The sequence below is a fragment of the Pecten maximus genome, chromosome 11, assembly GCF_902652985.1.
Source record: "Pecten maximus chromosome 11, xPecMax1.1, whole genome shotgun sequence".
NCBI lineage: Eukaryota > Metazoa > Mollusca > Bivalvia > Pectinida > Pectinidae > Pecten > Pecten maximus.
This window is the reverse complement of record NC_047025.1, coordinates 26,560,286-26,574,831: the sequence shown is the minus strand read 5'-3', so window position 1 is coordinate 26,574,831 and position 14,546 is coordinate 26,560,286. Positions and strand designations below refer to the sequence as shown.

Here is a 14,546-nt window from a genome sequence, read left to right as displayed (position 1 = left end):
GTGAGAACCTACATATAAAATTTGAGGGAGATCCTTCTGGTACTTATGAAGAAATAGCAATAACAAGGATTGTTTATGGATCGACAGACTAACAGAAATTTGAACAACCCACATCTGGGCCCAGTTGTTCAAAAGGTGATTAACTTAATCACTTGATTAGTGAAATTCTCATTTCTTCTTTACTCCAAATCATATGTTTGTATATTCTTTAAAATCAGCAGGTATGAAGAGACTGGTAGATGTTTTAGTTTCAGAAAATTTTGTCAGATAAGTTTTACCAGAAATTATTTTATCAGGATTTTAATATAGTTGTTAAACTGTGATTAGCCTAATCACCTTTTGAACAACTGGGCCCTGATGATGGTGTACTAAAAATATTCATGTGACTTCTGACCTGCAGGCGAAGGTCACTGCCATCCAACACAGTAAACTACACACATTGGTGATGCTGGTATATTGTAGGTCTCAGTTAGATAGCTTTTGATATGCAACACTCTGGTTATCCCAGGAGGCTCAATGTAGATGAGAGTACATTATTACAGTGTAGATGAGAGGGTGTACATTATTACAGTGTAGATGGGAGGGTGTACATTATTACAATGTAGATGAGAGGGTTTACATTATTACAGTGTAGATGGGAGGGAGTACATTATTACAATGTAGATGAGAGTACATTATTACAGTGTAGATGGGAGGGTGTACATTATTACAGTGTAGATGGGAGGGTGTACATTATTACAGTGTAGATGGGAGGGTGTACATTATTACAATGTAGATGGGAGGGTGTACATTATTACAGTGTAGATGGGAGGGTGTACATTATTACAGTGTAGATGGGAGGGTGTACATTATTACAGTGTAGATGAGAGGGTGTACATTATTACAATGTAGATGGGAGGGTGTACATTATTATAGTGTAGATGGGAGGGTGTACATTATTACAGTGTAGATGGGAGGGTTTACATTACAATGTAGATGAGAGGGAGTACATTATTACAATGTAGATGAGAGGGAGTACATTATTACAATGTAGATGAGAGGGTTTACATTATTACAGTGTAGATGGGAGGGTGTACATTATTACAGTGTAGATGGGAGGGTTTACATTATTACAATGTAGATGAGAGGGTGTACATTATTACAATGTAGATGAGAGGGTGTACATTATTACAATGTAGATGAGAGGGTGTACATTATTACAATGTAGATGGGAGGGTGTACATTATTACAATGTAGATGAGAGGGTGTACATTATTACAGTGTAGATGAGAGGGTGTACATTATTACAGTGTAGATGGGAGGGTGTACATTATTACAGTGTAGATGGGAGGGTGTACATTATTACAATGTAGATGAGAGGGTGTACATTATTACAATGTAGATGGGAGGGTGTACATTATTACAGTGTAGATGGGAGGGTGTACATTACTACAATGTAGATGGGAGGGTGTACATTATTACAGTGTAGATGGGAGGGTGTACATTATTACAATGTAGATGAGAGGGTGTACATTATTACAATGTAGATGGGAGGGTGTACATTATTACAATGTAGATGGGAGGGTGTACATTATTACAGTGTAGATGGGAGGGTGTACATTATTACAATGTAGATGGGAGGGTGTACATTATTACAATGTAGATGGGAGGGTGTACATTATTACAATGTAGATGGGAGGGTGTACATTATTACAATGTAGATGGGAGGGTGTACATTATTACAATGTAGATGGGAGGGTGTACATTATTACAATGTAGATGGGAGGGTGTACATTATTACAATGTAGATGAGAGGGGATACATTATTACAATGTAGATGAGAGGGTGTACATTATTACAGTGTAGATGAGAGGGAGTACATTATTACAATGTAGATGGGAGGGTGTACATTATTACAGTGTAGATGAGAGGGAGTACATTATTACAATGTAGATGAGAGGGTGTACATTATTACAATGTAGATGAGAGGGGATACATTATTACAATGTAGATGAGAGGGAGTACATTATTACAGTGTAGATGGGAGGGTTTACATTACAATGTAGATGAGAGGGTGTACATTATTACAATGTAGATGGGAGGGTGTACATTATTACAGTGTAGATGGGAGGGTGTACATTATTACAGTGTAGATGGGAGGGTGTACATTATTACAATGTAGATGGGAGGGAGTACATTATTACAATGTAGATGGGAGGGAGTACATTATTACAATGTAGATGGGAGGGAGTACATTATTACAATGTAGATGAGAGGGTGTACATTATTACTATGTAGATGGGAGGGTGTACATTATTACAGTGTAGATGGGAGGGTTTACATTATTACAATGTAGATGGGAGGGTGTACATTATTACAATGTAGATGAGAGGGGATACATTATTACAGTGTAGATGGGAGGGTGTACATTATTACAATGTAGATGGGAGGGAGTACATTATTACAATGTAGATGGGAGGGAGTACATTATTACAATGTAGATGAGAGGGAGTACATTATTACAATGTAGATGGGAGGGAGTACATTATTACAATGTAGATGAGAGGGAGTACATTATTACAATGTAGATGGGAGGGGTGTACATTATTACAATGTAGATGGGAGGGAGTACATTATTACAGTGTAGATGAGAGGGTGTACATTATTACAGTGTAGATGGGAGGGTGTACATTATTACAATGTAGATGAGAGGGGATACATTATTACAGTGTAGATGGGAGGGTGTACATTATTACAGTGTAGATGAGAGGGTGTACATTATTACAGTGTTGATGGGAGGGTTTACATTATTACAGTGTAGATGAGAGTGTGTACATTATTACAATGTAGATGGGAGGGGATACATTATTACAGTGTAGATGAGAGGGTGTACATTATTACAGTGTAGCTGAGAGGGAGTACATTATTACAATGTAGATGAGAGGGTGTACATTATTACAGTGTAGACGAGAGGGTGTACATTATTACAATGTAGATGGGAGGGTGTACATTATTACAGTGTAGATGAGAGGGTGTACATTATTACAATGTAGATGGGAGGGTGTACATTATTACAATGTAGATGGGAGGGTGTACATTATTACAATGTAGATGAGAGGGTGTACATTATTACAGTGTAGACGAGAGGGTGTACATTATTACAGTGTAGATGGGAGGGTGTACATTATTACAATGTAGATGGGAGGGTGTACATTATTACAATGTAGATGAGAGGGTGTACATTATTACAGTGTAGACGAGAGGGTGTACATTATTACAATGTAGATGAGAGGGTGTACATTATTACAGTGTAGATGAGAGGGTGTACATTATTACAATGTAGATGGGAGGGTGTACATTATTACAATGTAGATGGGAGGGTGTACATTATTACAATGTAGATGAGAGGGTGTACATTATTACAGTGTAGATGGGAGGGTGTACATTATTACAATGTAGATGAGAGGGTGTACATTATTACAGTGTAGATGAGAGGGAGTACATTATTACAATGTAGATGAGAGGGAGTACATTATTACAGTGTAGATGGGAGGGTTTACATTACAATGTAGATGAGAGGGTGTACATTATTACAATGTAGATGGGAGGGGATACATTATTACAGTGTAGATGAGAGGGGATACATTATTACAGTGTAGATGAGAGTGTGTACATTATTACAATGTAGATGAGAGGGTGTACATTATTACAGTGTAGATGGGAGGGTGTACATTATTACAATGTAGATGGGAGGGTGTACATTATTACAATGTAGATGAGAGGGGATACATTATTACAGTGTAGATGGGAGGGTGTACATTATTACAATGTAGATGGGAGGGAGTACATTATTACAATGTAGATGGGAGGGAGTACATTATTACAATGTAGATGAGAGGGAGTACATTATTACAATGTAGATGAGAGGGTGTACATTATTACAGTGTAGATGAGAGGGGATACATTATTACAGTGTAGATGAGAGTGTGTACATTATTACAGTGTAGATGGGAGGGTGTACATTATTACAGTGTAGATGGGAGGGTGTACATTATTACAATGTAGATGGGAGGGTGTACATTATTACAGTGTAGATGGGAGGGTGTACATTATTACAATGTAGATGGGAGGGGATACATTATTACAATGTAGATGAGAGTGTGTACATTATTACAGTGTAGATGAGAGGGGATACATTATAACAGTGTAGATGAGAGTGTGTACATTATTACAATGTAGATGGGAGGGTGTACATTATTACAGTGTAGATGAGAGGGTGTACATTATTACAATGTAGATGAGAGGGTGTACATTATTACAATGTAGATGAGAGGGTGTACATTATTACAATGTAGATGAGAGGGGATACATTATTACAATGTAGATGGGAGGGTTTACATTATTACAGTGTAGATGAGAGGGTGTACATTATTACAGTGTAGATGAGAGGGTGTACATTATTACTATGTAGATGAGAGGGAGTACATTATTACAATGTAGATGGGAGGGTGTACATTATTACAATGTAGATGGGAGGGTGTACATTATTACAATGTAGATGAGAGGGGATACATTATTACAATGTAGATGGGAGGGTGTACATTATTACAATGTAGATGAGAGGGAGTACATTATTACAATGTAGATGAGAGTGTGTACATTATTACAGTGTAGATGAGAGTGTGTACATTATTACAGTGTAGATGGGAGGGTGTACATTATTACAGTGTAGATGAGAGGGAGTACATTATTACAGTGTAGATGAGAGGGTTTACATTATTACAATGTAGATGGGAGGGAGTACATTATTACAGTGTAGATGAGAGGGAGTACATTATTACAATGTAGATGAGAGGGAGTACATTATTACAATGTAGATGGGAGGGTGTACATTATTACAATGTAGATGGGAGGGAGTACATTATTACAATGTAGATGGGAGGGTGTACATTATTACAATGTAGATGAGAGGGGATACATTATTACAATGTAGATGGGAGGGTTTACATTATTACAGTGTAGATGAGAGGGTGTACATTATTACTATGTAGATGAGAGGGAGTACATTATTACAATGTAGATGGGAGGGTGTACATTATTACAATGTAGATGGGAGGGTGTACATTATTACAATGTAGATGGGAGGGTGTACATTATTACAATGTAGATGGGAGGGTGTACATTATTACAATGTAGATGGGAGGGTGTACATTATTAGTGTAGATGGGAGGGTGTACATTATTACAGTGTAGATGGGAGGGTGTACATTATTACAATGTAGATGGGAGGGTGTACATTATTACAATGTAGATGGGAGGGGATACATTATTACAGTGTAGATGGGAGGGTGTACATTATTACAGTGTAGATGGGAGGGTGTACATTATTACAATGTAGATGGGAGGGGATACATTATTACAGTGTAGATGGGAGGGTGTACATTATTACAGTGTAGATGGGAGGGTGTACATTATTACAGTGTAGATGGGAGGGTGTACATTATTACAATGTAGATGGGAGGGTGTACATTATTACAATGTAGATGAGAGGGAGTACATTATTACAATGTAGATGGGAGGGTGTACATTATTACAATGTAGATGAGAGGGTGTACATTATTACAATGTAGATGGGAGGGTTTACATTATTACAGTGTAGATGAGAGGGTGTACATTATTACAGTGTAGATGAGAGGGAGTACATTATTACAATGTAGATGGGAGGGTGTACATTATTACAGTGTAGATGGGAGGGTTTACATTATTACAGTGTAGATGAGAGGGTGTACATTATTACAGTGTAGATGAGAGGGAGTACATTATTACAATGTAGATGGGAGGGTGTACATTATTACAGTGTAGATGAGAGGGAGTACATTATTACAGTGTAGATGAGAGGGTTTACATTATTACAATGTAGATGAGAGGGAGTACATTATTACAGTGTAGATGGGAGGGTGTACATTATTACAATGTAGATGAGAGGGAGTACATTATTACAATGTAGATGAGAGGGGATACATTATTACAATGTAGATGAGAGGGTGTACATTATTACAATGTAGATGAGAGGGTGTACATTATTACAATGTAGATGGGAGGGTGTACATTATTACAGTGTAGATGGGAGGGTTTACATTATTACAGTGTAGATGAGAGGGTGTACATTATTACAGTGTAGATGAGAGGGAGTACATTATTACAATGTAGATGAGAGGGTGTACATTATTACAATGTAGATGGGAGGGAGTACATTATTACAGTGTAGATGAGAGGGAGTACATTATTACAGTGTAGATGAGAGGGTTTACATTATTACAGTGTAGATGAGAGGGTGTACATTAAGATATGTCTCTGACAAGGTGATACACGGTGTTACTGCATCCTTACACACTGTGTATGCATGGTTAACTTCTGTCGATTCATTCACAAATAAAATGATACTGTTAATATGTATTTTATTCAACGTTTCAGAAATATGATAAACCATTAATTTTTTATATTTATATTAACAGTATAAATATATCCAGGTGTTGGTGCATAACAATGAAACTTTATACTGTAATAACAAATACTATATATCAGTAGTAAACAGAACTAGAAATGTTTTTGTTATTAATTAAATTCTCTAGGTATATGTATATCCATATATGAATAATAATGAAAACACTCATTCCTATCAAGTTACAGTACAGATGCGAAATAATCCTGGTAAACATCACAGAGAGAATGCTCACTAATATCCTTGTTATTCAGTAATACAATACCCAAGTCTTAGATGCCAGAGTGTAATAACAGTTGTATAGCTGAGTGTGATGCAAATGTACAGTGATGTCAAGGTCAACTATCAACAGACATGCAAATGTACAGTGATGTCAAGGTCAACTTGTTTGTTTGTTTTTGTTTAACGTCCTATTAACAGCCAGGGTCATTTAAGGACGTGCCAGGTTTTGGAGGTGGAGGAAAGCCGGAGTACCCGGAAAAAACCCACCAGCCTACGATCAGTACCTGGCAACTGCCCCACGTAGGTTTCGAACTCGCAACCCAGAGGTGGAGGGCTAGTGTTAAAGTGTCGGTACACCTTAATCACTCGGTCATCGCGGCCCCCTCAAGGTCAACTAGCAACGTTAACAGACATGCAAATGTACAGTGATGTCAAGGTCAACTATCAACAGACATGCAAATGTACAGTGATGTCAAGGTCAACTAGCAACAGACATGCAAATGTATAGTGATGTCAAGGTCTACTAGCAACAGACAGAGGGGACTGGAAAACTTATGTGTTTCAGATACTTAAATTTGTGTGCTAATCGTTAATGCTGCACGGTAATATCACATATGTACTAATATGAATATTCAATACCTGTCATTAACATATATATATAGTGATACAATTTTATAATATTGGCAAGTACTGTATTGAGGAATTTCAAATCCTAAATTAACATTGACAGGTTACGGAATTCCTAGGTGAAATCACCATTACACTTTCTCTCACACACAGGTGTCGGTTAGTGCCATACCTTGATGGGTCGTTCCCAGTCTGGGTATTTGTACCGCATGTACAGCATGCCTGCTATGCTTATTCCAATAAATGAGGACTCCACAAAACTGGCGTAGTTTATTAATGCGTAAATGTCACTCCAACACAGCATGATGAGTGACATTATACACTGTAAAAAAGAAACACTCAGAAATTTGTAATGACAATCATATTACTTTCTTGGCATGAAATTTTGTTTTCTTTAATAAAATTGATCACTTCCAAGTAATTACTAAGTATAACATGATAATTGTTTACAATCCCTTCAAACAGTTCATATCTGAAATGTCATTACACTAAATATCCTGCAATATGTGTAATTCTTAACATTAGTACCTACCCCAAACACCAGAGAAGGAAGAGGTGTGAAGAATTTGTAGTTTATTGTCGCTAAGAAACCTGGCAAATGTCCTTGACGAGCACCGACAAAAAATAACCTGGGGAAAGATCATAAAAATCATCAGAAAATTCTGAACCAACGGAAGAGTTGAGTAAGTCATAGGTAGGGATGACAGCTGACTCTATAAATCTGAAAATAACAGTAATCTATGGGGCGATTTATGTAAAATGGCATGGTTTGGTTCACAATATTTTTTTCTTGCATCATGGAAAGCCAATGGTTTTTCGCATCAGGCAGTTTCCGATTTTCTTTGCAGTAATAAGTATCGCCCAAAACCAGCATGGTGGCAGAAGCGCTTTCGCCAAGTGACTGTTTAGATTTGAAAGAACCACATGCTTCATTTGAATTGTATATTTGGAATCATTTTGGATTCCGTGTAACAGAAACAAATTGGTGTTTAACATATCTTATCGATTTTTGTGTGTGAAATAAATGTACTGTGATATGAATTGTATCGTGAGACAAGTATCGCGATATGTATCATATCATGAGGGAAGCGTATTGTTTCAGCACTAGATAATAACAAATAAGATCTACAAGATCTAGAATGAAGGGATCCTGTATAGAAGTGAAGCAGGTAAAGCAGCATAATTATAACTTGAGGTATTATTATATAGAATCTATTAAATTAATTAACATGGTCTGTTTTAATAAATTCCATTTTAAATTAACAATAATATAAGATTTAATGGTATATAACATGAGTCACACGTGTATATGATATAAAAATGTTTGCTTTCTCATATCTGTTTATCTCAGCTGTCACCGCAATTGATCCATAATAAGATTAGAGTCTGTTTAGTAAAGTTGTGAGAAACCTTTACGGTTACTGACCCTAGCTGGATCTATTATACCAATACTGTGTCTCGGGATCAGACATATTTTACACGTATTTATCATATACTAAAAATTCCCGAAGTCCAGTCACATGGAACTATTAAATTTGGGTTCAACATAATATTTAAAGCTCTGTGATATACTTGGCTGAATGCAAAGTTATGTAGATGTTATTTAATGAGCTATCCATGCTGGTGTACCTGGCTGAGGTAAAGATTGCCCCATTGAGACCTCCAAATGTTGAACAAGCTACAAATACGGGCATTGTCCAAGCCATCACTCCTAAGGTTCGATCAGCAAATGTCTGTAATGAAAAGTTTGTTCAATGTATAAAGCCACTACTGTTAAACAACTGATTTAACAGACTCAAAGGCTAATTTTTAGATCAATGCTTAAAAATTTGACTGATATATCAAAATTAATATAGCAATATTTCCTGAGTTTGCATCTGATGTCACAAATTAATTAACTAAATTAACTATCAACAGTCACTGAAACCAAATTGGTATGATTTATCAAAAAAATACATTTCTATGGATTTAAATTTAAAACACGTAAGATTCAACTTTTGAAAAGTAAACTAATCTAGGAATGTATTTATTTGTAATAACACTGATCGCCACGTATACACACTCATGGTAAAACCCTCAGCAGCAGAACAGTCTGACCAAAGACCTGGCATTGACAGATAGCACAATATACTTCCCATTAATTACTCCTGGTTGACAGATAGCACAATATACTTCCCATTAATTACTCCTATCAGTTAGGAAGGTGACCTTGACCAATAGTATGTAACCTTGAGATTACTTTATGCCACCACTATCAAAGCTTGTAAGATTGTTTCCGACTGTACTTACCACAGCTATAGCGTCCGACTTCAGCATTTCAACAGGTGTGAGCACTGCAAAGTAGGCAATGTTGGCCAGGACGTAGATGATTGTCACTAAAGGCAAGGAGATACCAATGGCTCGTGGTAAATTTCTGGATGCAAGAAAGTGAAATATAAAGTATTGTCTGTGGAACATGTATCATGATGGAGTATTCTTATCACATGATTTATGGGGTATTTGAAATAGAATGATTCAAATAAAAAAAAAATATAGCAGATCTATTAAATGTGTTCAGAGCATTTATCTTTTATGAAAATTTGAGTTTGATTATAAATCAAATGGCTCTACTTGAAAGAGGTGATCAAGGTACGTACATGTATATGGCTGTTTTAATATGCAGCGAGTATAAAATTGCTAAAATTTAGACACTAATACATATTTTAATTCCAGGACACCCCAAACTGGAGTTAAACATCATTTACACTTGTATGTACTTTCAATACTCCATAACAGTCAGCAGATATAGATAATCAACAATTTAAAAGAACAGAGCTAAATCCTAATTGTCCTATATTTACATATTGATTCCAACATATACCTGCAGCTCACTAGTTCTGTTATAGTCACAATCCATTATGGAAAGACTTGAAGAAATTTACACATTGTCAGTAAGCGACATTTAATACAATCACGCATGAACATTATAAACTTTTGATTTTATATTTGAAAATGTGATTAAGTCATATTGCTATTTAATCATTACAACTAGTGACAAAAACTGTGACACACCTGGACATGAGGAATTAATCATCAAGTTGACTAATATCACTACCGGGGTAATCTGTGTCAACTGTTTATCATGTTGATAAATCAGGACACTCCAATCAATTCCTACTATGTTACCATACCTCCAATTGATAAATGGACCAATTAGGAAAGTATCACCCTGAATTATTAAAGTATGTTTCATGTCCCCAAACAGGAAACAAATATACCTGGAGCTCAAACTCATGACTTGTAGGTCATGCTAATTACCAGTATTATTTCCCTCTACAGAAATATCAGACTTGATGTGTACTATACCCTGGAGGCTTTTTTTTCATTGGCTGTGCTAGTCAGAAATTGATTATCACATCATAACAGTGACCAAAAACATGATGTCATGAATTGTGAATGATGCAACAAAATGGCTGTCTGTTTGTTTAAGTCCTCCACATTTTGACATTTTATTAAAACCTGTCAAAATGTACGCTTTTGAGTTGTGATAAAATGTATCTTAAATCTTTTCTAATAAAGAAGTTTTAATTTTTGCTAGCCAAGTCTCGTAAAAATTGTAACTTCTAGCTCTCATTTTATAAAATCTCATACGAAACGAGATTTCATTTAAGATCCTGTATCTATTTAAGATCCTGTATCTATCAGTTCTTTTAGACCAAAAACCAACAGTCCTTATCAATATTCATCTCTTGACATAACTTGTTCACTTTTTAAAATGCTTTTTCTTTCTTAATATCTAATCTGGACCATCAATTCGTTAGGTATTTAGAGGTGTTCAGTTTTCGGAAGTTGAACCATAGGTACATTGTATATATATATAAATGGTAAGGGGAGGATTTGTGGGTGGGATATATTCAACAGCCAAAATGAGATCTTTGTAGGATGTCAATGTGTAATGTGTAAAATGAGATCTTTGTAGTATGTCAATGTGTGATGTCTAAAATGAGATCTTCTTTGTAGGATGTCAATGTGTAATGTCTAAAATTAGATCTTTGTAGGATGTCAATGTGTAATGTCCAAAATGAGATCTTTGTAGGATGTCAATGTGTAATGTCTAAAATGAGATCTTTGTAGGATGTCAATGTGTAATGTGTAAAATGAGATCTTCTTTGTAGGATGTCAATGTGTAATGTCCAAAATGAGATCTTTGTAGGATGTCAATGTGTAATGTCTAAAATGAGATCTTCTTTGTAGGATGTCAATTGTAATGTCCAAAATGAGATCTTTGTAGGATGTCAATGTGTAATGTCCAAAATGATATCTTTGTAGGATGTCTATGTGAAATGTCCAAAATGATATCTTCTTTGTAGGATGTCTATGTGAAATGTCCAAAATGATATCTTCTTTGTAGGATGTCAAAGTGTAAAGTCTAAAATGAGATCTTTGTAGTATGTCAATGTGTAATGTCTAAAATGAGATCTTTGTAGGATGTCAATGTGAAATGTCCAAAATGAGATCTTTGTAGGATGTCAATGTGTGATGTCTAAAATGAGATCTTCTTTGTAGTATGTCAATGTGTAAAGTCTAAAATGAGATCTTTGTAGTATGTCAATGTGTGATGTCTAAAATGAGATCTTCTTTGTAGGATGTCAATGTGTAATGTCCATCAGGATTAGTTACCAAAATAGAGTATACATTGTATATAAGAAATTTTGTTGTGCAACATTGCAGATTTAAAAGTTAACAAATCTATCTATGATAATTTAAGGCTGTACAGGAAAAAAATGTACATATGGTGACAAATTGTTGGAACACTTTTGAATTGAAACAAGAAAATAATTTGCTGCCAGAGTAAACAAGAAATGCAATTACTCTCTCGAAAATTGAAGAATATAGCACCGAATATGGTTAAGTAAGTTGTTTATATTCCGATTCTGGAGTCTTAAGTACATCGGTTGAATAGAAAGAAATGGGGAAATTATACGCCCAACACATTTGTCTTAACAGAAATCAATTTTATCATCTATTTCTCGTATTTCTTGTGAGTACCTAATGAAGCTTTCCAGTAATGCAGGCATCTGTGAAATGGTATTTGTCACATCAATAAGCAAATACTGTCCCCAAATTAAAACCATCCTGCTGAACAATCACAATAACGGCAACTTCATGATTTGCAATAAATCTTTGTCAAAGTAAAGCTGTCATAGCTGTTCAATTGGCTTTATTTGAACTGAAGTATTGGATGAAGTTTATTTGCTTGATACAAATGAGATTGTCAATTGCCGGGGTGAAATTGGTATATATTGGAAGCTTGAGGCTGTTCTACAGAGCTTTTATAATGAATTCAGACTACGCAATCTTGACACTGACAAATGGAACAATTAACTGATAATTTGCAATCGTTTATGCACTATTATTAAGGCATTTTGCATAATTACAGTGCTTTATATCACAACATGTCACAATTATATTACAATATATCTCTTAACAGACTAGGAAGGACAACACCTCTATGTAATTTCTTTAAGTTATTATCTGTCCAGCACATATGTACCCGTCCCCACAGCACATATTAAACAGAATTTCAAAATGACATTATTCTGTGAATGTACCAGGGTGGAACTGTCTGCTGACGTAATATGTACCAGGGTGGAACTGTCTACTGATGTAATATGTACCAGGGTGGAACTGTCTACTGACGTAATATGTACCAGGGTGGAACTGTCTACTGACGAAATACTTACCAGGGTGGAACTGTCTACTGACGTAATATGTACCAGGGTGGAACTGTTTACTGACGTAATATTTACCAGGGTGGAACTGTCTACTGACGTAATATTTACCAGGGTGGAACTGTCTACTGATGTAATATTTACCAGGGTGGAACTGTCTACTGACGTAATATGTACCAGGGTGGAACTGTCTACTGACGTAATATTTACCAGGGTGGAACTGTCTACTGACGTAATATGTACCAGGGTGGAACTGTCTACTGACGTAATATTTACCAGGGTGGAACTGTCTACTGACGTTATATTTACCAGGGTGGAACTGTCTACTGACGTAATATTAATATTGCTATTATTCTGTTGATACAATATGTCGCTGTAAGTCTAATGTTAGAGGGACATACTATAAATGTACATATTTTAGCAGTAAACTTATTTTAACGTTTTAATCATGATTGTGCTAATTCATCATTCTGACAATCTGTTTTAAAGTACATTACTGCAATTGAATAACTAAACTTACTTGTATGGATCTTTGATTTCCTCGGTGACAAAGTTCAGGTAGTTCCTAGATAGATATACAAATACAAATCAGAACAAAATAATTTTAAAACATAAAATGTGAATCGGAGACTTTTGTATGCATGTTTATAAGAAATATTTTACCTGTATGACACGATACCAGGCACTGTTAAACTCTAGTTAAAAGCTTATCTAATATACGATAGTACATGTATACATATAAATATATTTAAACAGTTTATTAACATACATTTTTGCACTGAAAATGTAAATTATGACTGTCAGTGTGCCATAACATTAACAGTAAAATGTTTTTATGGAAAATATTGTTGATGTTCCAATTCATCAAAGCATGAAATAATAGAATCATAATACAGGCTGAAATTAGAGAATGCAAAAATATGTATGTTCAGGTCAGGGAAAACAGATTCAGCATCACTGGTCCTTGGACAAGTTTGTGTTCAAATTTACTTGCCAAAAGTTGAAACATATTGGACCATATTGAACTTAATTAATAGTATCTTAAATTACTCTAAGGAAAAGGTAATGAGAGGCCCATATGGGCCTTAACGGTCACCTGAGTTTTGAAATATTTCAGTTAATTTGACCCTTTTTGGTGGCAACCTTGAGTCCCTGGGGGTCAGTCGTCTGTGCTAACATGTGCAACCATCAAATTGTCATCCCATGATGATAACGTTAATCAAGTTAGAATAAATTCCAAAAGAAATCAAACAACTGATTGTCAAAAATATCATTTCCCTATATAAACTTTAGTAAAGTTTACCCCCTCCTCAGGGACAAACGTGAGAGCCCCTGGGTCATGAAATTCACAATTTTGGTAAAGCACCTTAAGATCCTTCCATCCATGAAGAGTATTTGCTTCTACCTTATTTCAGTCTTGAGAAGAAGATTTTTGAAATTTCTGTCAATTTTGCCCGTTGGCCCTGCCTTTTAGTCTTGTGGGGGTTGGGGACAATATAGTTCACA

The 14,546-nt window shown here is 35.5% G+C and overlaps 1 protein-coding gene across 1 annotated transcript in view; it reads right to left on the bottom strand.

Moving 5' to 3' along the window:
- LOC117337643 (Y+L amino acid transporter 2-like) overlaps window positions 1-14,546 on the bottom strand; it is a 29,289-nt gene that overhangs the window by 2,127 nt on the left and 12,616 nt on the right. Inside the window, exons 4-8 of the mRNA XM_033898728.1 lie at window positions 13,561-13,605; window positions 9,619-9,742; window positions 8,959-9,062; window positions 7,862-7,958; window positions 7,502-7,651 (exon numbers count right to left, since the gene is read on the bottom strand). Coding sequence (XP_033754619.1) covers window positions 7,502-7,651; window positions 7,862-7,958; window positions 8,959-9,062; window positions 9,619-9,742; window positions 13,561-13,605 — 520 coding nt within the window. The remainder of the gene's footprint in view (window positions 1-7,501; window positions 7,652-7,861; window positions 7,959-8,958; window positions 9,063-9,618; window positions 9,743-13,560; window positions 13,606-14,546) is intronic.